Raw genomic sequence first — 26113 nt, forward strand, 5'->3', positions numbered from 1 at the left:
AAAGTGCTTGTTTACATTGTCTTTTTCTCAGAGGGCAGCTGATAGAGCCCAGAGCATGGGTGATGGGCAGGGGAGGGTTTAGAATATACTCATGTCCAGGGCTCCCCGACCTAGGGCCAGGACTATCTTGGGGGCGTGGTTACAAGGAACATGACAAAGACTCTATGGCCACGAGCAAGTTGTCTGTGCTGGCCCTGAGCTGTCACGCTGACTGAAGCCATCCAACATCTTCATCTGGCATCTCTGAAGTCCTGTGCAGACACTCCAGGACACTTACTTCCTGCCCAGCCTGCTCCCACTCCATTCCAGGGCCACCTGGGTCCCTTCCCACTTACAACCTTCCTCGTGCCCTTTGGAACTGACTCCTGCGTTCTCATTCTTCAGTTTGACCTTTGGAACTCTCTAAGGGCCTTGGCGGGAACCTACCTCCTGGCTCCTCCTGCTCCCACTGGTTTTGAGTAGATACCCTGCCCCATCCCTACCCTTGGGCCTCAGCCTTGGCCCTTGTCCTCGATTGCTGAGGACCTTCATGGAATATTAGAGCGCAGATCAGCCTTTGCATCCACTGATCCAGCACTTCTTCCACCACATTCTTCTGTTTCCCTGTGTTTGGTCTGGAGAGGCCCTATTGGCATGAGGAACAGAGAAGACTGAGTCTCAAGTTTGGTCACAATCTGTAGAAACTAATAGGCTCCAGAGCAAGAAGCTAAATGAGTAACCCACATCCGTGTCAAAGACTGTCTCTTGGATTTGTCTGGAAACTCTGAGGCAGGGACAGATCCTGATCACCTTTTATTTAATATTTTATTTTCTACTGACCCCCAACCCCCCATGCCCAATACTTCCCCTGAAACTAACTAGCCAAGTCCCTTCGCAATATATTTGTTGCCTTGAATTTGATTCCTTCATTTAACATACATTTACTGACCACTTGCCAAGAATGAGCTACTCTGATAGGCACTTGGAGAGATACATGGACACTGCCCACAAGGAGCCTTCCATCCAATAGGGAGGAGGGTGCACACCCACAGAACTAAAAATGAAGTAGGAAATACATAATGTTTCCAAACAGCAGGAAGGCTGAGCTGAACTGGTTTTACCTCCAAGTGCTTGGATGGTTTGGCCCCTCTGCATCAGCCCAGCCAGGAAAAAGAAATCTCCCTACTGGGGCTCCAACCACATCCCAGTGGCACATGAATGCAGCTCTGAGCTGAGAGCCTGCATCGCAGTGATTTGTTTTGTTTTGTTTCCAGAGAGGTTTTTCCCCTTTAGCTCCTCATTTGCCTGGGTCAGCTAGCACTCCGTCTCCCTGACCTTACTCCCACACTCATCCTAAATAAGACAAGACCTTTTCTTAAAAGCAATTGCAATATAAGGGTGCCCTTTATGTGTTATTTTCATTAATTTATTGGTGCTTATTTTTTGTACTGCATTTGATTGGCCTTGTACTTACTTTGTTGAAGCCCGAAGCTTATTTAAACAAATGAGCACAAAAAAGGGGGAAATAAATCAAAGAAACACTAAACTCTCCAAAAAAAAAAAAAAAATCAGCTGATTTAGTACCAGTGATGAGGTTTCCCAAGAAGAGAATCCAAAGCAGTTTGAGTAGGAGTACCTATCTTTCAGGCCAATGATACCGATCAGGGATTTCCATAACTTGGTGTATACCTCACTGTTAAATGACACTAGCAGTGAGTCAGACTTCCTGTGGGGCCACAGGGTATGTCCATCCCCAGGGGGGTTTGTGCTGTTGCCCTTTTGTGGTCTGCCAAGCCGGGAAGCTACTCCTAGTGGGCTGCCTTCCAAGCTGCACGCAGTCTTTCAGGGTAAAGCTCTTCAAACTTCCACACCCTTTTGGTGGTAGCATTATCACTTTCTTCCTCATTTATAGCTGTATTGAGTGGGGGCAGACTGGGCTGAAAGAAAGAATTGAATTTCCAAGTCAGAAGACCTGGGTTCTAATCTTAACCATGACAAATACCCTAACTTCTCTGGGATTGTTTCCCTGAATCAAAGTTCAATGATACTATGTATGCTTATTTAATTTTAACTATTTAATTATGAATTAATGCAATTCATTGTAAAAAAAAGTGAAGACGGTACCGAAACATATCAAGATAGGTCCCTCACCTCCACCCACCATCACCTCCAGCAATAACCACTCTAGTTGCGTGAGCAACCTTCCAGAAATTGTCTGTGCCCGTACAAAGTTTATCACTAGGTATGTTTTGATCTCATCTATTATAGTCTCCAAGGTTGCTATTGTTGTCTTAGTCACTCAATCGTGTACAGCTCTTTGCTACCCCATGGACTGTAGCCCGCTAGGCTCCTCTGTCCATGGAATTTTCCAGGCAAGAATACAGGAGTGGGTTGCCATTACAGACTGCTAATAGCTGTGTAATTTCTCAGTTTCCAAGATAAGACGCTGTCTTCTTACCACATTTTATTATTTTGGCATCAAGAAAGGTTTATGCTTTTTGGTTTTCTGTGGTTTTTAAAATTTCATTTTTTTCTAGAAAATTCCAGAGATAAGGAACAGTATACAGCTGGCTTGTACAGAGCTGACAATTAATTATGCATATCTTTTCCAAACTCTTCACTTAGTAATGTCACATTAGCAGCTTGAAATCAGCCATGGTAGGAGTATTTAAACCACAGAAACTGGTGTACGTGCTAATCAGGTGGCCTACGTGCTCAGTTGCTTCAGTCGTTTCAAACTCTTTGTGACCCTATGGACTGTAGCCCGCCAGATTGCTCTGTCCATGGGATTCTCCAGGCAAGAATACTGGAGTGGTTGCCATTTCCTCCTCCAGGGGATCTTCCCCACCCAGGACTGAACCTACGTCTCCAGCACCTCCCACATTGCAGGTGGATTCTTTACCACTGAGCCACTAGAGAAGCCCAGAAACTGGCAAATACTGCAAATCAGGACTCCCCCACCCCATCCAGTTTACCAGCATGTTGCTGGGCAATGTGAAGAACATGCTTTAGCAACCCAAGAGGGTAAAAGAGTGCTGTGTAGTTTGACAGGCTTTGTGGAGTCAAGAGAACTGGCTTTGTAGGCTATGTTCTTGCTGGCAAAAGATAATAGAATCTTAGACAAGATCATGGAAAGAGAAGAATAGAAGACTGACAACTCCTCTACCCTGCTGTCCTGAAGTGAACATCTCACATCTTTTAGGCCCCTGTGATAGAGGTTAGAACAACAGCCTTCATGAATCATACCCCATATGTCTACTCCCCTATGCAGTGTGATGTTGCTGCTCCCCCACCAAGAGTTCAAGTCTATATTTTAAAATTTACTTTTATTGAAGTATAGTTGAATTACAATATTGTGTTAATTACTGCTGCACAGCAAAATGACTCAGTTATACATACATTCTTTTTTGTGTTCTTTTCCATTATGGTTTATCACAGAATATTGGATATAGCTCCCTGTGCCACACAGTAGGATCTTGTTGTTTATCAATGTCAAGTCTGCTTTTACATCTCCTTGAATATGAACCGGCTCCATGACTTTTTTGAACCAATAGAAGATGGCAGAAATGATGTACAAATTCTGGAGCTTAGGCCTAAAGGGGTCTTCTAGTTTCTATTGTCACCTTGTCATACCCTCGCAACCACCACACCCTGAGGAAGTTCAGTCGGTCTCTGAAGGATGAGGGGCCATTTGGAGGACTGACAACCAGCATCAACTGCCAGAGAGGTGAGTAAGGCCATGTTGAACCCTCCAGCCCAAGTCAGATGTCTGAAGCCATACTAATGATCACAGGTGAGACTAGGAGAACCACCCAAGTAGCCAATTCACAGAATGTGAGATGCAATGAACCATTGTTTTAAGCCACCAAGTTTTGCTGTGGTTTGTTAGCTACCTGAAACAATCTCAAAATCTAGAGAATGCAGAGAGCCTGGAAAGTTGAATGCCTCTCTCTGCTGTGGATACATCCCCTCTGCTGCTGCTGCTGCTGCTAAGTCACTTCAGTCGTGTCCGACTCTGTGTGACCCCATAGACGGCAGCCCACCAGGCTCCCCCGTCCCTGGGATTCTCCAGGCAAGAACACTGGAGTGTGTTGCCATTTCCTTCTCCAATGCATGAAAGGGAAAAGTGAAAGTGAAGTCGCTCAGTTGTGTCCGACTCTTCGCGACTCCATGGACTGCAGCCTACCAGGCTCCTTGTCCATGGGATTTTCCAGGCAAGATTACTGGAGTGGGTTGCCATTGCCTTCTCCAACATCCCCTCTAGCATTGATAAATCCTATGGGCTTCCCAGGTAGCTCAATGGGTAAAGAATCCACCTGCAATGCAAGAGACTTAAGAGACTTGGGTTCGATCCCTGGGATGGGAAGATCCCTAGGAGGAGGGCATGGCAACCCACTCCAGTAACCTTGCCTGGAGAATCCCATGGACAGAGGAGCCTGATGGGCTATAGTCCATAATGCTGCAAAGAGTTGGACACAACTCAAGTGACTGAGCATGCATGCACAGTCAAGAATTATTTAAGGCATCATTCCTCCCAGATCTCTTCCATCTTCAAAGGAATAAAGTTCTAAAAGTGAAAATTTAGGACATTATCAAGTCATATTTATGGCCAGGACCCTCCTTTTCTTTTTTTTAATTTAAGTATAGTTGATTTACAGTGTTGTGTTGATTTCTGCTGTACAGCAAACTAATTTATATACATCTATATATAGCTATTGGAGTCAGAAATGGCAACCCACTCCAGGGTTCTTGCCTGGAAAATTCCATAGACAGAGAAACCTGGAAGGTTACAGTCCAAGGGGTTGCAAAGAGTCAGACGTGACTGAGCATGAGCACAATGTATAGATATAGATCTATATCCTGGAGGAGGAAAGGGCAGCCCACTCCAGTATTCTCACCTGGAGAATCCCCATGGACAGAGGAGCCATATACATATGTATGTATGTATGTATGTAGGTATAATATATGTATATGTATACATATATGTATATTCTCTTTCATATATTCCTTTCCAATATGGTTTATCACAGGATATTTAATGCATTTCCTTATGCTATCCAGTAGGACCATGTTGTTTATCCGTTCTTATATTATAGTTTGCATCTGCTAACCCCAGACTCCCAATCTATCCCCCCTACCCCCACTCACTTTGTCCTGCCTGATCTTCAGAAGTGGCTACTTCCTTAAGCAGCATCCAATCTGCCTGTTAAAGGCCTGCCTTTCTCAGGTGAGAAGCGGATGGGGCACACCCTGACTCACAGGAGACTGACCTGGTCAATGACGCAGAGGAAATTTTGAGGAGACGCTAGGACATATCTAATCTTCTTTGTAGTGAAACAAAGCAAAATGATCTCAAACCACAAATGAGGTACTGGAGGGGAAATAAATAAAAATTGCAAAGATGATAAAATGTTGGGTCATACCTCTAGGTCATGCATTATATATGGCAGTTACGTAAAGATAGTAAAAGTCATGTGGATTCCGTAGTGTTTGACCTCTTTTGAGGTCTTTACGTTGTTCTGAAGGTTTCTGTTTCCCTCACTAGACTGGAAGCCTCTTGAGAGCAAGGATCATGAGTTATTCATCTTCATGACTGGGAGCCTAGCACAGGGCTTTGCACAGAACAAGCATTCAATTAACGCTGTTGAAAAATTCAAGCCCAGAGCAAGGTGGAGGACACTGAAACCAATAGGTCTCACGGTTTTAAAATATCGAAGGGTTTGAAATGTCTGCAGAGGTGCCAGGAGAGCACGGACCTGAACCTCTCAAAACAACTGCAGACTTGGCCCTCCAGGTACTTGTCTCCCCAACCCCACCTCAGGCAGGAGCTCATGCCCTCACCCGGGACCACCTCAGGCAGGAGCTCATGCCCTCACCCGGGATGCTGGCAACTTCAAGGTGAGGCTACAAATCCTCAGAGAGTGGTAACACCTTGAGCTCCCTTACTCACCAACCCTATTCGGTGAAACTTGTTTGTGCCCCAGAGCCAGAGCCCGGAGCTGTGGCTTTCAACCCCTCAGCTGTCTTGAGGCAAAGTCTATGATGCAGGAGAGACACTGAACGGTGGCACGTCCTCGGGGACTTCCCCACACTTGGCAGTGGCCTCATCGATTTGTCACCCTCACTGATGGGCACCTGCCCTCTCAACTCCTCCCTCTAGCCTCCACTCCTGGGGCTCAGGGCCCTGGGTGCTTCAGAGGCTCCTAGGCACCTCTCTGTGTGACTATGGTTGCCCTGTGAAATGACTTTCCCTTTTTCTACTACTCTAGTTCTGCTTTGCACATCTGGAGATAGGGCCGAAACAAGTGGTCCATTGAGCCAAGTTGCTTGACAACCCTTGTCACTTTATTCTCATCAAAAGGCTTACTATCTGGCACTTGGAGGGGCCCTGTCTCCAGAAAGAAGAGCAGGAAAGGAGGGGTGGGAAAAGAAAGAGAGTAGGGGAAACACTGCCTACCAACCTTCCCAGATCCTCATTACCTGCAGAGTAAAGGCCAAGTCCTTTTTTGGCATGCGAAGCCCTCCCCAGGCTGAGCTCACCCATATTTTCAGCCTTATCTCTGCCTCTCCCCTCTCTGACTTGACAACCACAGTGGAACCCACATCAGGCTTCTGCAGCTTATAAGTTGAAATATCCTTTTCCCTTCCCTGCCCATAAAGTGATATCTACCCTTCAAGGCCTCCTTCTTCTCTGTGATACCTTCCCCTCCTCCCAAGCAAAGACAGCCTAGCCAAGCACGAACAGCCCCACAATCTGTCTGGTAAGGGAGCAAAATCACTCATTCGCTCATTCATTCATTCACTCAAGTCAGGTTTTGTGCTTGTTTCCAGGGATACCAGAGGGAACAAAATAGACACAGTTCCTACCCTTACAGACCTTACAGACAGCAGTTGAGTAATTAGCTACACAGGACTTATGAGGGTAAAGAGGAGGGCTTTGCTGTAGTAGTGAGGGCTGGGACAGCTTCCCTGGAAGAAGAAAAATAACAGGTGGAAGCTAAGTAGAGGTTAATGAGGTAGGGAAAGCAGCAGAGGCGGGTGTGGGGGTATGGTGAGAGACCCCAGGCAGAAGGACTAGTACTGAGCAAAGTGGGAGGGAACCTGGCATACTTGAGAAAGTAACAGAGGGTGTAGGAAGGCTGTGTAAGCTCCGCTATGGCTGGACGTGGAGGCTGGGGCCTCCAGGGCCGTGTAGACTGCAGTGAGAGTTTGGTCCTCTTCCCGAGAGAAACGGGAAACACTGCTGGATTTACTCTGCTGTGGGTGGGAGGTGGGAACATGTCCTCTTTGCTTTTTATGAAGATCTCTCAGCTGTGCAGTGGAGAATGGGTTAACACTGGGAACAGGAGTGAAGGCAGGAGGGTCAGCAAGATGCTGAAGTAGTTCAGGGAAGGGGTGTTCAGTGGCCTGAAAAGTGATAGGTGGGCTAGATTGGCTCAGCAGCAGGTTGGAAATAAAAGACAAGGCAAGCAAAGCTGGTGCCTCAGTTTCTAGCTTGGGAAGTATCTGCAGCTCCCACTAGCCTGGGGCTTGCTCAGTCCTATGGCCCCTGTACCCAGCATGACATCTGACAAAGAACTTGTGGAAGGGAAATATAGATGCAAGGAACAAAAAGGCAAGCTCTCTTCGGGAGGATGTTAAATTTTAGCCAGACCATTTACAAAATTCTTGTAACAAATAGATATTTAAAAGTGCACAAAACCACATCTCTTCCAAAGTGATAAATTAATGCTTTTGGAATGTAGGCAGATAGATGAGGCGTGGACATTCAGTTCTCATTTTTAAGATAAGAGTTTGACTGAAGGAAGCTTCTGGAAACAAGCACAATATAAACAAAGAAGTAAGCCACAAATGTAAAAATAATTCAAATATAAATCATATATAATATATAAAATAAATATTAAAATATGTTTAATGTATATTTTAATTGCAAAAGTAACTACTCACTGTGAAAAATGCAAGCAATATGTAAAGAATGAAATTAAAGTGAAGTGTTCCTTCACCCAACTCCAATTTAACCACTTTTCCCTCTGCACCAAAATGTTTTCCACTTTTAATAGAGATGAAATTATTCAATATTCTTCCATGCTTGCTTATCTTCTCAGGCATACTCATATGAAAACATGATTTAGGGTCAAGGTCAATTCACAGGCTCTGGGGCCAAATTACAAGGGTTCAAATCCAGCTCTACCACTTACCAGCTGTTTGATGTTGGTGGTTAGTTGCTAAGTCGTGTCCAACTCTCGAGACCCCATGGACTGTAGGCCGCCAGGCTCCTCTGGGATTCTCCAGGCAAGAATACTGGAGTGGGTTGCCATTTCCCTCTCCAGAGGATCTTCCCGACCCAGGGATTGAACCTGGGTCTCCCGCATTGTAGGCAGATTCTTTACCCACTGAGCTACGAGTTTGATCTTAGATGATTTATCCCACTGCGGCCTCAGCCTCCTTATCTGTGAAACAGCCCAAACGATGGTATCTTCCTCAGAGGATTCTGTGAGGATTAAATGGATGTAAAGCACAGAGACCAATATTTAGTACACACTATCTTTCCCCCATCTGTACGATTCCATCTCATCGACAGCTTCAAAGCACAAGATTTATCAACATGGTTCAACTACCCTTTATTGATGTTCATTTAAGCTGCTTCCATTTTCTTTGCAATTCTTAATGGTAAGTATCTTTAAAGATATACCTTTCTGCACACACGTGGGTATTTTTGTTCTCACTACAAAATGGCATCAATCTTCACCCCGACTCTCGTATTGAATTTGAATTTCCATTAGAATGCCCTTTCCTCACTTCTTTGGCCAACAATTAGCAATTTTTCGTAAGTTCTATTAAACCAACGGACAAGATAAAATATCTTACTGTTTTCATTTTTGTTTTCCATTTATTAGTGAGAGTGAATGCCATTTTGTGTGTTTATTAATAAGCTATATTTTTTTTTCTTCAGTGAATTGGTTCTGTTTTACTGTGGTCAATTTCCACTGAGTTTATGTATCTTACTATTGTTGATTTGTAGAAGTTCTTTACATATTATAAATATTAATCTTTTGTTCTCTGGTTAAGGTGCAAGCAATTTCTCTCAGTTGGCCATCTGTCTTTTAGCATTGTTTATCAAAATTAGTTATACCAAAGATTTAAGTGCTTATTGGTTAATCTTTTTGTTAAGAGATAAATCTGTTTATCCATAGTCTCTCTATTAATCTTTCCTTTGTGGTTTTTAGGATCTGCACCTTCCTTAGGCCTACCCAAATTGAGATTTTCAAAAAGTTTGTATGTTTATTTCTTATTGAGTTTTAGACTTTAAAAGTATTTTAATCTTTAAACTAACTGGAATTTTTGTGTATGGTGTATTATAATTTCTTTCCCCTAAATTTGATAGCCAGTTGTCCTAACACCATTTTCCCCAGAAATTATTATATTTATAAGTATATTATCATATTTATTATTATACTAAATCATTATTATAAACCAAGTTCCTATTTAGATAGGATATATATTTCAGGACTCTGTTTTGTTCTCATCCACTTGGTTTTTCCTACATCAATATCACAGTTTTTATTATTAGATTTTTTATATCTTTGTTGTATGTCTTGATATATAACAGGAGGTGCTCCTCACATCATTCTTTTATTTCAAAGTGTTCTTGGCAATTCTTGTGTATTTCTCTTCCACATGAATGTTGGAATCAGTATATCCATAAAAAGTCCTGGCAGTGTGTCAATAGGGATTAATTTGAAGAAGAATTAATGTCTTTTAAAAATACTGAACTTTTCATCCAGGAATATAACTGTTTTTCCATATTCGATACTTGTATATCCTTCAGTAAAGTTTCATAACTTTCTTCATTATAAGCTGTGTATGTGCTCAGGTGCTAAGTCATATCCCACTCTTTGGGACCCTGTGGACTCTAGCCGACCAAATTCCTGTTGTATATTATAATATTTGATCATTTATTCCTAACTGCCTTATAGATTTTTTATTAATGTAAATTACATCATTTTTCTGTTATATTTCCTAATTTATTATTGCTTTTGTACAGAATAGCTATTGAATTTTTCATATATTTATGGGGTTGCAAAGAGTCCAACACGACTGAGCGACTGAATGACAATATTTTCTAATTACCATATTTATATTTCATAAGCCACAATCATATTTTAAGGTGTTGGTATCAGATATTTTGGATAAATATTCATATCACTGGTAATTAATGCCATTTATCCCTTCACATGTGGATGTACACCTCTTATTTCCTTCTCTTTATTTTTTTCTGAATTATCTTTTGTCTTTATATTTGGCTACGCTGGGTTGTCGATGCTTTGTTTGGGCTTTCTCTAGTGGCGGTGAGCAAGGGCTACTGTTCGTTGAGGTGTGCGGGTTTTTCATCGTGGTGGCTCCTCTCCTGTGGACCACGGGCTCTAGGCACGGGGTTTCAGTAGTTGGGGCACATGGGCTTAGTTGCTCCCAAGGCACGTGGAATCTTCTGGGACCAAGGATTGAACCCATGTCCCCTGCACTGGCAGGCGAATTCTTATCCACTACGCCACCAGGGAAGTCCTCCTTTTCTTTCTTATGATAGTGACTGGGTAGAACAGGCTTGTTTAATGATAATAGTAGTATCAACTCGATTTATCTCAATCCTAACTTTAAAGAAAATGTTTTTAATACTTCAATGTTAAGTAATACTTAACTAATACTGCTGTAGGTTTCTGATGGAGACTTTATCAAGTTAAGGATGTTTCCTTCTCTGCTTCACTTAAAAGAAGTAGTTGTTGCTGTCTCCAATCATGAAAAGGTATTGGATTTTATCAAAGGCTTTTTTTTTTTTCAGTATCCATTGAAATGATCATTTCCCTCTTTGGTGTATCAATGTGATGAATTGCATCAACAAATATCCTTGCATTACTGATATTTGAATCATCTTTGCATCACTTTTAATACACTGATTCAATTTGCTAATATTTCATTTCCAATTTTAAAAATTTATGTTTATTAGCAAATTTAGCCTTTGGTTTTCTTTTCTCTGTTATTGTCCTATGCTTGTTTACTATAGTATCAGCATTATGTCAGCTTCATGGCATGAGTTTGTTAGATCTTACCATAAAACCACCCTGGTCTCTTTTCTGCAGGTAGATCTTAAGCTACTTTTTCTCCAACATTTTTTCATGGCTGGTGGTCTATTTAGGTTTGATACTATTTTTAAGTCAATTAAGATAATTTATATACTCCCTGAAAATCCTAAATTTAATCCAGTTGTACATAATATTATCTTAATTCTTTAATAACCTCTGGTTTTATTTTTTCTAATATTGTCAGTTTGAGCCCTCTTCCCTTGAATAGACTGTAAAATTTTTATCTTATAGGTCAATCATCAGCATTTGATTTTGGACATCTTGACGTTTATTTTGTATTTTATCAATTTCTGTTGTATCTATAAAGAATGAGTTACAATTCTTATATTCTACTTGGGTCTGTTTTGCGTCTCTTTTTCTAGCATCCTTAGTTTTATGCTCCAATAACTTCAGTTTCAGTTTTTCTTATTTTCTAATAAATGTGATTACGTTAATAAATTTCCCTCCACTTATCATTTTTTTGCACATATAGAATTTGGTATGTAGCATCCACGTCGTCATTACTCTAAAATAACCTGCGGTTTCAGTTTTACTTTCCCTTTTGTTGTTGCTCAGTCGCCAAGTCGTGTCCGACTCTTCAGGACCTCATGGAAAGCAGCATGCCAGGCTTCCCTGTTCCTCACCATTTCCCGGAGTTTGCCCAAGTTCACGTCCATTGAGTCGGCAATGCCCTTGATTACTTTCCTATTTAAATACAAACTATGAAATTTCAGGTTTGACTTCCTCTTTAATGTAAAAGCTATTTCAAAAAGTGTTTTTAAATTACTTTTAAAGTGAATAGAATTTTTTGCTATATTTGTTGTTAATTTCTAGGGGTAATGTTCTACAGACAATTCTGGTCATAAAATTTCTACTTTGGCGTATTTGTGAAAATTTCTTTGCAATATATAACCCAGGCAATTTAAAATTATTTCATGGACATTTGAAAAGAATGTCTATTCTTGGAAAATCCTGTAAGAACACAGATATTTAATCAATATATAAAGTAAATAAATATTATACTTTTTCTATAATTCAGTTATCCCCTTCTTGTATTTCTCTCCATTCATAACTTCTGGAATTCCTACTTAGGTCAACATCAAAATTAATAGAGCTATTTTACATGTCATTTAGTATTTTTTCATATTAACCACCTTGAGAACAGAAGCACAGATTTAACTTTAGAATCCAGATGCTACTGAGCATGTGAACTCATCTGTGATTTATTGTGCAAGTACTGACCAAATGAGAAAATTTAATAGGTTAAAAGAATAGCATATATTGGGATGCAAACTACCAAATAGCAGAACACTGAATTTTATAAACTTGTAAAGTCAGCTTAGCCAAATATTTATTAAGCACCCTGTGAATGACAAAGGCACAGATAGTAGAAGCTATTTCCCTGCTCTCATGGCAACACAGATCTCTTATAGAGATAGGACACACACCAATGCAAGATAGCTAAGTAACAAAACAAGGCAGCACAACTTTCATGCCAAAATAAATGGCCTAGACAGTAAGCACTACTGCAGTCCAGGGAGTGGGCAGATGGGGGTTGTGGACACAAGATTGCTTATGTAGAAACCTAACTCCAACTGGTTTTAGCCAAAAAGGAACTTATTATTAGTTCATGAGTATTTGATACCTCTTAGGCACAACCTCAGGTTCTCTTAGCCTCACCTGCTCTCCTTCCAGCTGTCACTGCTGTGACTAGATCTGCACAGGCTCTGATTAACATCACACAGATACAATCTGACGTCTCACCTCACACCATGTCCCTTGCCTCCTGCCTAGGGACCTCCCAGTTGCCACTGAAGTGCATGGCTTCCAATGTCTAAGACCAGAAATATGGGAGAGTTAATGTGCCATGATACGAATCTTGATCAGTGGGAGATAGCAAGCAGTGTATAAATTCTTCACCCTTTCTTTCCTCAAATAGATTATCCTGGAATGCAATTTATGTAGCTTCTTGGAGGACTGGCTAGCTCAGCAATGCAAAATTTTATTTGTTCTCCCTCCTCCCCTGATTTCCCTTGTCCCTCATTCTTGCTCCTTGAGTTTTCATTCCCAATTAAAGTGGTAACACAAAGTTTTTTAGCTCTGCTCTTTGGGACAACCCTGCTTTGACATCCTGAAGCTGAAAGTCCAGATAGAGGTGATTCAGGGCCACAAAGCTTGTTTCCAGGACTTGGTTTTTCTCCAGGTTTTGCCTAGGTTGCTGGCATCCTCTGACAGCTCTCTCCTAATGGCAGTAAGATGGCCTCAGGAAGCTCAGACATGAACCTTCTAGGCTCACATTTCACGGGAAAGAGTCCTTATCCTTCATATCTCAGATAGAAATCACAGAACTGAAGGTTATTGGTTTCGATTGGCCTAATAGGTCAGTGGCCATCCCTGAACCCATCACAGTGGCCAGGAGAATGCCATATCCTACTTTTAAACTAAATAGTGGGTCTACAAGGAGAGGGATGGATGTTCAAACAAAAGTCAGGGCTATTGCAGGAGGAATCGGAATGAATGTTGTTTAAAGTAACAACAAACATGCAGCAGACAGGAAAGGTAGAGACAAAGGAAATGAGCCTTCCTGAAGCCCCAGTAGAATTCTCCACAGGGAGTTTTTAGGTTTCTCCAAAACCAAAAGATTTTGGCTTATACCATGCCATAGAACACTTGTTTCAAGGTGGCTAGAATACTGGTCTACAAGTAGGGCCTATTATTTCTTTCCTAAAAGACAAAGTATTTCATCTGCAGAATAACCAAACAATTGAGGAGCATCCTGCTCTGTGGAGTGATCAAAGCAACTGCATATCTACTGACAAGACAGTCCTGTGACAAGCACTGTCCTGGGCTCCGGGGTTCAGGGCTTAGTAAGACAGGTTCCAAACAGATTTCCCAGCTGAAAAAGTAATCAATATCTTCCCATCCATTAAAGCAAAAGCTCAACTTTCTAACCCAAGGCCCTCAGTTATCAGTCTTCTGCCCACCCAGCCTTTTCTCTAGATTCTCACCTGCTGAACTTAAACATCAGCCACTCTGAACCACTTATCCTTTCTCTAATATTCTTTGTTCTTTTGGATTAGGCGACTGCAGAGCAAAGCCATCAATCAGTCTGTGTCAACTGACTTTAAGGCACTATAGAGCTTATGTGCCAAGACACAAAAAAAGTGTAAGACATGGTACCTGCCCTAAAAAAATAAAAAACTTGGAATTAATCTAACATAGGAGACAGGACATAAATCATGGGAAGTTACATAACCTAAGAATTAAGTAACACCAAGGCTTGAGATTTGAGAGACATTTTGAAGGTGGGAATGACAGGGGTCACTGTATCTGAGAGAAGAGTGTGTTAATAATATTTGTTTATAGTTTAAAAGTAGTTTCACATATTTTCTTACTTGAGCTGAATCAAATGTTTATCAGCTGTACGAATCAAAGAGGAGGAGGAGAGGTGACAGGTCAGGAAAGGAGGGGAAAGGAGAGAGGAAAGGAAGAAGCAAGACAATGTGAACACCTATGTACAGTGTTACTGTTCAAAGAATTTTCACCACACCGATGAGGCATCATTTCATTTGACTCTCACACAGATCAGAGGGTAATTATTGCATCTATTTATTATATGAAGGCTAAGACTCAGCACAGCCATGCTCAGCTATTAATAATACCTGGCAGAACAGGATGCAAATACAAATCCTCTGGTCTCAAGTTCATAATTTTTTACTACACTCAACTACAGCTGAGATAGGAAGTGGAGCACATTCTATGTCAATGAAAGACCATGAAAAGTCAAAAGGGAATATTCCAAGTAGCTATCAGTAAACAACATGAAAAGTGACAGATCAAGGAGGAGGAAAGCACTGAGGAAAGATGGTTAGAACTGTTTTGCTTTGCCTTTTGTCTTTTAAGCATTTCAGTCAGACTGAAACGTTAAAAAATTAAGCAATAGATTGGAAATCAAAGTTGTAGGCATCAAAATAAATCACATGTTTAAAATATTTGGGCAATTTCTAGACTGAAATTTAAGATAGAATCATGTTCAGCCATGTATTTGGCACTCAGTATGTGAGATGCTCATACAAATTGAAGAGAAAAACAAAGACCTCTAATGGAAACACAGAGCAAAGGCATGAATAGAAAATTCACTGAAAGAGTAATACAGGCTCTGATAAAATGTGAAAATGCTCATCCTACACATGTTCAAAGAAATGCAAATTAGAACAAAGAGATGCCATTTTATTTATCAAATTATCCAAGAATAGAAAAAAATGTATGAAACAGGCAAAATTATACATTGAGAGTATTAATATAATCTTTCATCAAAGTGGGGAATTATGTATTAAGAGCCTTAAAAAAAAAATCCCTTCTCTCTGACTCAGCAAATTCACTTGTAGAACTATCCCAAGGAAATAATCAGGGATGTAGTTAAAGACATATATAAAAATGTTTGATTAAATATAATTATTAATACAGAAAAATTCTCAACATCCTACATTCTGAGCAATGACTAAATTATCCTAAATCATAGAATGCAATCATTAACAATGATAATCATGATGATGCTTAATGTCAGGGGAAATTAGAAACAATGTAATGCTAAATGAACTGCAGATATGAAACTGCAGATGCAGTAGAAACTCATTCAGAAAGAAATGGAGCAGAATGCTTACAATGGCTATCACTGTATGGTGAGATTAAAGAGGGTTACTATTTTCTTATTTCTATTTTCCATATTTTCTACAATGAGCATTTCAAGGTTTTATAATGAGAAAGAAACCCTGATATTTTAGACTTGAAAACATTTGGTTTTTTAAGAATCAAGTTCAGGTTTCCTTAAAAGATGTTAAATTGGTATTTTTGTTGAGAATATGCTCAGCTGTAAATCATGGAGCATTTAATGTGGATTAAAAAGTAAACCTAACCCAGGCAGTTACTAGGTTTGGTTGGAGGCTTTATCTCTGTGATTATCTTGCATTCTCTTCACAGTTTTATAAGAAGGCTGTTGCAGTGCCTTGACATCAGACTTAACATCAGACTCATGTTAAGGTAGGGAGAAGAAGGTAGACAGTGTCCCAGCAGTGATTTAAAAAAAGATCCCAAATTATTTGTCATTTCCCCCTTGAAAGGTAAGGGTCTATGTGCTTTCTTCTTGGATCTAGGCAGGCTTATGATTACTTCAACCAATCAGATCAGATCAGTTGCTCAGTCGTGTCCGACTCTTTGCGACCCCATGAATCGCAGCATGCCAGGCCTCCCTGTCCATCACCAACTCCCAGAGTTCACCCAAACTCACATCCATTGAGTTGGTGATGCCATCCAGCCATCTCATCCTCTGTCGTCCCTATAGCAAAAGTGGTACTTTATGACTTCTGAGGCTGGTTGATAAAAGGCCTTGCAGCTTCCAACAGGCTCTCTTAGAATGTTCATTGTCCAGAAACTCCCTCTTAGGATACTTTCTCTCACAACCGGCTGCCAGGCTGTGAGAAGCCCAAACAGGAAGAATTTAGAGGCCATGTGTACATGCTCGAATCAACAGTGCCAACTGAGCCTAGGTTTTGGGTCATCCCAGCCCAAATGCTAGACATGTAAGTGAAGAAGCCTCCAGATCTATACTGTCCAATTTGGGAGCTACTGGTCACATGTGGTTATTTATATTTACATTAATTAAAACTAAATAAAATAAAAGCTTCAGTTCCTCAGTCACACTGAACACATTTCAATTGCTCAACAGCTTCATGGGAATAGGGGCTACCATACTGCACAGCACAGATACAGCAACTTTCCATCATTGGAGAAAGCTTCCCAGGTGGTGCTGGGAATACACACACACTTGCCTCCCAGGTGGTGCTAGTGGTTAAAAACAACAACAACAACACACACACACACACACACACACACTTGCCAATGCAGGAGACATAAGAGACATGGATTCAATCCCTGAGTAGGGAAGATACCTTGGAGGTGGGGACGGCAACCTACTCCAGTATTCTTGCCTGGAGAATCCCATGGATGGGGGAGCCTGGTGGGCTATGGTTCATAGCATCACAAAGAGTCAGACAAGACTGAAGTGACCTAGCAGGTACACGTGCACCATTGGAGAAAGTTCTATCAGACTATCCCTCTCCAAATGATTGCTGATTAAGTTTTCCCAGGTGATGCCTGTTTATGTCTCATTGGCAGAACTGTGTCTCCCTTACTGCAGCGAAGGCTGGGAAGATAACATATTTAGCTCTTATAGCCTCTTTAGTCAGGCAGACAAGAGGAAGAAGGGGAGAGGGCATGGGAAATGGGTGACATAGCAACAATGTGTGCTACCACTGTGTGTGTGAGTGTGTGTGCTTAGTCGTTCAGTCGTGTCCGACTCTTTGGGACCCCATGGACTGAAGTCCACCAAGCTCCTCTGTGCATGGGGATTCTCCGGGCAAGAATACTGGAGTGGGTAGCCTTTCCCTTCTCCAGGTATATATATATATACCTCCAGAATTGCAGGGTCATGTTATCTATTTCATAAAATAGAATTATGTATATATTTCTATTTTAAGCAGCACTGCATAACTATAGATGCAATCTATGCTTTAAATTTATATACTATTAAAATAGAGTATTTTCAATTTTCCTTAACCTAGTGTGCCATGGATGAAATCTATAATTCATAAAGTAATAACATTGGCTTATGGAGACTTTAAATAAATGTGCTTTTTACTTAGAAATGTTGTGAACACTGTATCACTCCTAAAACTTGCAACTATAATCTCTTGCTAAGATCAAAATCCTCATTCTTGGCTAATAAAAAGAAATTTCAAAATTTTGTTTGGGTTTTTGTTCATCAAGATAATAGGAAGAAAGCAAGTGGTAAGAAGACATTCTCCTATCAGACCAAGTTGCCTGTTCCAAAGATAAATGGGTTTGTTCAATGTTATCTAGTTATCTTATAATTATAAATGTGTGTGTTCCCATCTCTTGGAGATCCCTCCTCTACTAATCCACATGAGAAATCATAGGAAACCACACCGAGGTTCCCTAAGTCATAAGTCCATACCTTCCTTTGGGAAATGTTCAGGAAAGAATTGGTATACTTGGCTTTTAATAACACAATGATTAGCTTAAAATTGTTCCTTATTAACAATTTTTTAAAATGTGCATGCTATGGTTTATGTTGCATGACTGTTAAATGAATAACCGTAATGACATGAACACCATTACATCTGCATATTGCCTAATTTTCAAGAAAACATAAAAGTTGATTCCCTAGGCTCAAAAATGAGCCTTAGTAAATACAGATCATGTGATGGTGATTCGTCCATAATCTTGTCTCAGTTTGCAAGGAAGCACAATGAGAATTAGAAAGTTTAGGACACATCTCTCTCAGAAATCAGGTGAGGTGTGTGTATGTGTGTTTATATGTGTGAATGAGATAATAATTCAGGGCACTTTCAAGAACCATTGGAACTTTGTCTATCTCTCTCTCTCTTTTTTTTTTGGCTGCACCAGGGGCCTTGCTGAATCTTAGTTCCCCCAGAAGGGATTGAACCCAGGCCTGGTAGTGAAAGCACCAAGTCCTAACCACTGGACCACCAGGTAATTCCTTGGAATTTGCCAATCACTTTATTGTAAGGCATTGCTCCATGAGTTGTGTGGAATGCAGTGATGTGAAAGGGAAGGACTGTGATTTTCAGTGACTATCACTTGCCCAGAGAGAGGAATACCTGTTAGTTGTGATACCACCTGAAGGTTAATAATATCAAATTCCTTTTTTCTCCATAAATTTAAATACCTATTTAGCAGTCTACTCCTCTACACAATTCCAAAGTAAGTGTTGCTGCTGCTGCTAAGTCACTTCAGTCATGTCCGACTCTGTGCAACCCCATAGACGGCAGCCCAACCAGGCTCCCCCGTCCCTGGGATTCTCCAGGCAAGAACACTGGAGTGGGTTGCCATTTCCTTCTCCAATGCATGAAAGTGAAAAGTGAATGTGAAGTCGCTCAGTCGTGTCCGACTCTTTGCGACCCCATGGACTGCAGCCCACCAGGCTCCTCCATCCATGGGATTTTCCAGGCAGGAGTACTGGAGTGGGGTGCCATTGCCTTCTCCTAAAGTAAATGTTAAATAGCAATAAGGATCCTTTAAAGGGCGAAACTTGAAAAAAGGGAATTTTATACCTTGTGACTGGCAATATTGGAAGGATATGAATCTGGTTTTCTTTGTATTTGGAATCTATATTTGGAAAAGAACTACATTAAATACTTTAGGGGCATTGAGTTTTAAATGTGGATTTTTTTAATTGAAAGAGTTAAGAGATTAGTTAGTCCAATTAATATGTATAGATGAGAGAACTAAAAGTTGATAAAAATGGGTGAAATTCAGATTTCCCAGTATCTGCTCTTCGGTACTTTTTCTTGTGTGCCATTGGTATTTATTTATGTGTGTTTTTATTTATGTTTGGTTTGAAACATTCTCAAACACTTGAGCAACAATAACATGTTGTAAATCTAAATTTCTGATTTAAAAATTCTATTTACCACTAGTAATATTTAATTAATACCTATCAGATGCCTGCTCTCAAATTTTAAACCTGGGATTATAGATTGGAAGCATTCAGAAAAGAGAATCTGTGTCTTCCCTTTAAAGAATTCTTGAAAAGTATAAATAAACTTGAACAAAATTACAATTCATCTATCTCTAGTTAGGTATATTAATCTCAGCCAAACATAATATGCTCCTCTAATATAGTGATGTATTTCCAAATTACAAATCAACATGCATGGCTAATTCATAGTCCTGCAATTCTGGATATTTGGTACAATATTACTGGCCTAATGGTAAGGGAAATTAGGCTCTGGAGAACATGAAAAATCAACTGTTTCTCTGGATAAACTGTTTCCCAGATATCCTATATTCTTGCAATTTCTGTGCTCAATTAAATATAAAATTAAAATAACATTTTAAAAAACAAATGGAATTAATATTCACTATAGAAAAAAATACAAGTGAGCAAAAGGAAGACAACACTGAACGAATAATATAAAATTTTTTTGATGCAGAGGAAGGGATGTTTTAATTTAAAATGCTTTCATACTGTCACAACCAAATCTCTTCCTCGTTAACGACTGAAAAACCCAAACTAAAACAGAACTTGAGTAAAACTTCTATTTTTAAAAAATGTTCCCCAAGTTTTAGAAATCCATACAACAAACAATAAATCCGTCACCGGACCACTCCCACCCTCAGCCTATTTCACAAACCCATCTTCCCTCCTCCTCTTACACACTTTGAGGCTTTAGAAATACCCTTTTTCAATTCTGTTCCTTCTAAAAGGTGAGCAGAGCGGGGTAATAAAGTCAGGTTGGAGGGGAAAAGCCACGAGATTTTGCGTCCATAAAGCGAGTTTGTGCCCGAACAGCGCAGCTGGTCTACATAGCTGGTTGAGCCAACACCCCACTATTCGGTGAACTGCGATTTAACTTCCTTATGGTAGTTTCACAGTGCCGGCCTCTCCGTTTTGAGGGGAAGGCGGAGACCCAGTTGTTTTCCCAGGAAGCACTTCTTGAAGTGCACAGGAATGGGGCGAGGGGAAGGCCAGGTGACCGGCGTTTCATTCCTTGCTTCTCTTTCTCCTATCCTTCGCTCCGCGTAGACTTTCTCTCCGCCTTTCCCTGTGCAAATTTGACGTCGGTCTCCTGGATACCAGACAGCCAATAGCCTGGTTGCTAAGGGAGAAGGGTGGCCAATCAGGCGTCGTTGCTACCCGTGAGTAATATTTTTAGCCGGAGAGGGACTCTCGGTTCCACTCCCAGTGTAACTTCGTGTATTTCTCTGCTGCAGGTTGTGGAAAAGAGAGCTTGCCCGCCCCCTTTGAGGCCCTCTCTTTCCCCGCTCCCTATGTACTCGCCCAGATTTCAACTGAAAATTATCTTAAAAGCAAAACACAAGAAGGCACCGTGTTTATTATGTGTATTTACGTTAAGGTAGGCACTAGAAATACACGCATGCGTATATATACACATATACGTACACAATTTGGCATGGAGGCCTGGATTGGGACATTCGGAATAAAATGTGGTTCTTCTTAGTCGCAAGCCACCCCCACATCCGAGTTGCTGCCGGGTCGCACGGGGAGGTCTGATGTGGGATGCGAAGACAGTTAAACTGTCACCTAAGCGGGAGGTGTGGCCAGGTGGTCTCCCTTCCCCACCCCCAGCCTGGCACGGCAACTTTGGGTTCAGCAGTTGCCCCTCTGTGAATGGCAGTTGGCCTAGGCCCTTGAGGTGATTAATATTCAATCAGTACAAGAGTCCCTCTCACAGTTCCCCCTTTTTCTGGACTCTCCTGGGTGCACTGGAGGCCGATACTTGTTAGCTCATCAACGAGTGGGCTTTTCCTTGGCCACAATCCCACATTCTTTGTCTATTCTCCCCTCCCTCTCGGGGTCTTGGGCTCTTCTCCCTGTTCACCTAGCCGCTACGCCCCCAGCTTCGCTCCCCTCCCCCCTTCTCCACAGTTCTCGGCCTAGACCTAGAGTCGGCCGCCCCAAACCACTTCTGTCGCCCTCTCTCTGGCATGTCTCTCCCCCAATCCCTTTCCAAATTTTCTCTTAATCCCGCCCACAATGTCTGGAAGATCATCGATTCATTGGCCACCCTGGAGACCAAGAGGTGTGGCCTTGCCCACCCGGCCCTCCGCGGCTTGTCAGGACTTGGGCAGGCGGGATTTGACCAATGGCGTCTGGGGGCAGGGCAGGGGCGGAGCCAGCGGCCTGGGTCTAGGGTACCCGGTGGGAGGGCGGGGAATGGTGACGCCACCCGGAGCTGTGTGACGCGGGGCGGGCGCGCGCATCCCTACGGGAGGGGATGGGGGTGGGGAGGAGAATATAAAACGAGAGGCGGGGCGCGCGCCGCAGCAGAAAGAGTGAAGCTCTGGCCCGGCGCGGAGTGGGCGCTCTACGGGGACACTGGACCGGGCACCCTGGGCCGGGCACCGGGCTGTGTGGAGAAGTGAGCGGGCTCGCCTGACCCCGTCCTTGCCACCCCGAGCCAGAAGGGGCGAATTCCTGAGGCCCCGGTCCTCCGTAGCCTCCTCCCGGCGGCATCGGCGTGCAGTCTGCCCGGTCAGCTAGCTCGTCGCCGCCGACCCTTCCTTGCCCCCGCCCCGCCTCCCCTTCTCCGCCCAGCGGCCGGGTCTGTGGTGGAAGCAGCCCGTAAGTATCTAGGGGCGGCGGGCGGGGTTAAGAGGAGGAGGGGCTGCAGCGGCTTCGAGCCCCGGGCCCTCGGAGCTTGGGATGGCGGCGTCGCGGCCCGGGCGTGGTGGGGACCGGCTCCCGACACCCGGTCGGAGGCGGCTCCTAGGGTCTCCGGCGCGCCCCGGAGGCGGGGCTGGCCGGCGAGTCGGGCTCGGCCGGGCCGGGTCACTGGGGAAGGGCTGTCCGGGGCGAGCTGAAGGGAATCGGGTGTTGGGGCGCCCGGGAGCAGCGGCGAGCTCGAGGGGAACGCTGGAGTCCGCGGGGCCGCCAGGCCTGAAAATGGTGCCGAGGAGCTGGTGCTCCCCGGACTCTGGCTGGGTCCCAGGAACCTCGGAGTGGGGGGCAGGGAGCGGCGGGTCGGGTTACGGCGGGGGGAGGGGAGCGGCTGACCTGGTGCGACCGGCGCCGGGACCCGCCGGGTGTCCAGCCCCCGGCCCCAGTGGTCCCTTTTCCATTTCTCGTGGCTTTCCTCCACCACCTCCTCCTCTTGCTGCTGCTGCTGTAGCGCTTGGCTCCGAAGGCTGTGAGCAGAAATCTAATGAGACCCAACTGGCTGTTTATGTAATTCTTCATGCTCCCGTCTTTAAGGCGTTGCTTTGAAACTACCTTTCACCGAGCCTGAATTTCGCTCGACTGCACCTTCACGCAATTTGGCTTAATCAGCTGCCTTTGCCAGCACACGAGCTTGGAAAGTGTTTGTAGTTTCGGGGCAGCCTGGGATTCTTTTCCCTTTATCACCACGAGTATGGAAAATGAAACAGATGGGTTAATACCAACTTGATTTTTTTTAATGTCCTTTTAAATCAACCGAAGTGTACAGATAGATCCCTTTTGCAAATATCTTGTTTGCCCTTGATCTTTTCTTATCCCCACCCAGTGCTGATCCAGCAAACGTTTAAAGGTCGACCTTATCATACATGCCTCTTCGGCTGTTCTCTTATCGTGAGAGAGGGAGTTGTTTTTGAAAATCAGAATAAAACTCAAAACCCCTACCCTTTAAACAGAATAATCAGAAGAGTTTGAAGTTAGTTGTTTCTTTTGTTAACAAGAAGTATTTTCAGATTTAGAAAAATACACATTAAATAGTATAGAGAAAAGGTTGTATCATGTACTTTGAAAATTTTCCTTACGTCTCACATTTTGGGATTGTTTGATAGTAAAGCAGATTTAAGCAGTATATGTCCAAAATTAACTGAAATACAGAATTCATTTCTAAGCTAGTGAATAGGAGTATGACCAACGTTTAAAACAAGCATATACAGGTAAATAGACAGATGTGCTTAGTATGGTTTCCAATAAATATTCTTTTGAGAACTGCAAGAAGAAAAAGAAGGAATATGCTGTATATTCTGAAAGTGTTTTTCCTCTTAGAACTCTATTCAGAAACAAAGTAAATAATAGGGTTTTGTTTTGCACATTTTAAACTGTAGATCTTGTTTTCCCGAGATTTTGGTCTTCAGTAGACAATTTTCTGTTGGTAAGTGTGGATTAGATTTTTCAGACTTTCTAGCTTATTAGACTTTTTCAAAACTGAAATTACTTTGGGGGTAAAAAAAGGTTGTGGAACTTAACGTTTATCTTACATGGACATGTTTTCTTTTGTTTTCTATGTTTTCTTTAAGGAACAAGACTGCTTGAGGTGAAGGATATCTACTAATACCAGCACTTTGAATGAAAATTTGTTTTTCTGCCACAAACTGAACTTTTTTGTGTGTGTCTAGGGGGGAGTTGAAACAAACCTAATTTTGTGGCATAGCAGCTATGCAGCTTGAAATCCAAGTAGCACTAAATTTTATTATTTCATATCTGTATAATAAGCTTCCCAGAAGACGTGTCAACATTTTTGGTGAAGAGCTTGAAAGACTTCTTAAGAAGAAATATGAAGGGCACTGGTATCCTGAAAAGCCATACAAAGGATCAGGGTTTAGATGTATACACGTAGGGGAGAAAGTGGACCCAGTGATTGAACAAGCATCCAAAGAGAGCGGTTTGGACATTGATGATGTGCGTGGCAATCTGCCACAGGATCTTAGTGTTTGGATCGACCCGTTTGAGGTTTCCTACCAAATTGGTGAAAAGGGACCAGTGAAGGTGCTTTATGTGGATGATAATAATGAAAATGGATGCGAGTTGGATAAGGAGATCAAAAACAGCTTTAACCCAGAGGCCCAGGTTTTTATGCCCGTAAGTGACCCAGCCTCATCAGTGTCCAGCTCTCCATCGCCTCCCTTTGGTCACTCTGCTGCCGTAAGCCCTACCTTCATGCCCCGGTCCACTCAGCCTTTAACCTTCACCACTGCCACTTTCGCTGCCACCAAGTTTGGCTCTACCAAAATGAAGAATAGTGGCCGCAGCAACAAGGTTGCACGTACTTCTCCTATTAACCTCGGCTTGAATGTGAATGACCTCTTGAAGCAGAAAGCCATCTCTTCCTCAATGCACTCTCTGTATGGGCTTGGCCTGGGTAACCAGCAGCAGCCGCAGCAACAGCAGCAGCCATCTCAGCCACCACCACCACCGCAGCAGCAGCAACAGCAGAAAACCTCTGCTCTTTCTCCTAATGCCAAGGAATTTATTTTTCCTAATATGCAGGGTCAAGGTAGTACCAATGGAATGTTCCCAGGTGACAGCCCCCTTAACCTCAGTCCTCTCCAGTACAGTAATGCCTTTGATGTATTTGCGGCCTATGGAGGCCTCAACGAGAAGTCTTTTGTAGATGGCTTGAATTTTAGCTTAAATAACATGCAGTATTCTAACCAGCAATTCCAGCCTGTTATGGCTAACTAAAAAAAGAAAAAAATGTACAAGTTAAAATGGTTGGGCCCAAGGGGGATTTTTTTTAATAACCTCCTTGAGTTTTTTTTTTTTTTTTTTTTTAAAGCTTATAGTAAGGATACATTCAAGCTTGGTTACAAAAATAAAACATGCATCATTTTTCATTGCCAACCAAGCACAAAGTTATTTTATACTGACTGTATATTTTAAAGTATACTCTCAGATATGGCCTCTTACAGTATTTAAGATATAGCAAGGACATGGCTGATTTTTTTTTTTATAAAAAATTGGCACTAATAAGTGGGTTTATTGGTCTTTTCTAATTGTATAATTTAATTTAGTACAAAGTTTGTAAAATATCAGAGGATATATATATTGTTTCTACGACATGGTATTGCATTTATATCTTTTTACTACAGTGATCTGTGACAGCAGCTTCATGTTGTATTTTTTTTACTGAAATTGTAAAATATCCATCTCAAAGACATCACCTATTCTAAAAATTGTGTACAGGATACTCCTTTAGTGGTGGAATTAAAATGTACGAATATTTGCTTTTTCAAAAAAAAGTATTTTCTGTTAAAGGTTTAAAAATTTTTGCTATATATTATGGAAGAAAATGTAATCGTAAATATTAATTTTGTACCTATATTGTGCAATACTTGAAAAAATGGTATAAAAGTATTTTGAGTCAGTGTCTTACATGTTAAGAGGGACTGAAATAGTTTATATTAAGTTTGTATTAAAATTCTTTAAAATTAAAAACATTTATTGTGGTCTTTGTTTTTAAGTCTTTGCCAAAGATCTAATTCTGGAATTATGTTGTAAATGCTGATACAGCAGAAAGATCTGACTCATTGAATCACAAAGTTATAGTGGAAAGCAGTTGCTCTACTAGGGCACAGATAGTAGCTTACCATATAAAAAGTTGTGCTTAACCTGAGCAACGCTTGGGACAGCTTTGTTTTTTAGCAACAAGGGTGGTATGCTTAAGGCAAGTCAACTTTATTAA

The 26113-nt window shown here is 41.9% G+C and overlaps 1 protein-coding gene and 1 pseudogene across 1 annotated transcript; one reads left to right on the plus strand and one right to left on the minus strand.

Moving 5' to 3' along the window:
- The window catches only part of LOC138983942 (group XIIA secretory phospholipase A2 pseudogene), a 66617-nt pseudogene extending 44694 nt beyond the window's left edge, over positions 1-21923 (minus strand).
- A 50-nt stretch (positions 21924-21973) lies between these two features.
- TOB1 (transducer of ERBB2, 1) lies at positions 21974-25877 on the plus strand. The gene is made up of 2 exons (XM_070389676.1): positions 21974-22284; positions 23949-25877. The coding sequence occupies exon 2, from the start codon at positions 24088-24090 to the stop codon at positions 25111-25113; it is 1026 nt and encodes a 341-aa protein (XP_070245777.1). The 5' UTR covers positions 21974-22284; positions 23949-24087; the 3' UTR covers positions 25114-25877.
- The last annotated feature ends 236 nt before the right edge of the window (positions 25878-26113 follow it).

The sequence above is a fragment of the Bos mutus genome, chromosome 19, assembly GCF_027580195.1.
Source record: "Bos mutus isolate GX-2022 chromosome 19, NWIPB_WYAK_1.1, whole genome shotgun sequence".
Classification (NCBI taxonomy): domain Eukaryota; kingdom Metazoa; phylum Chordata; class Mammalia; order Artiodactyla; family Bovidae; genus Bos; species Bos mutus.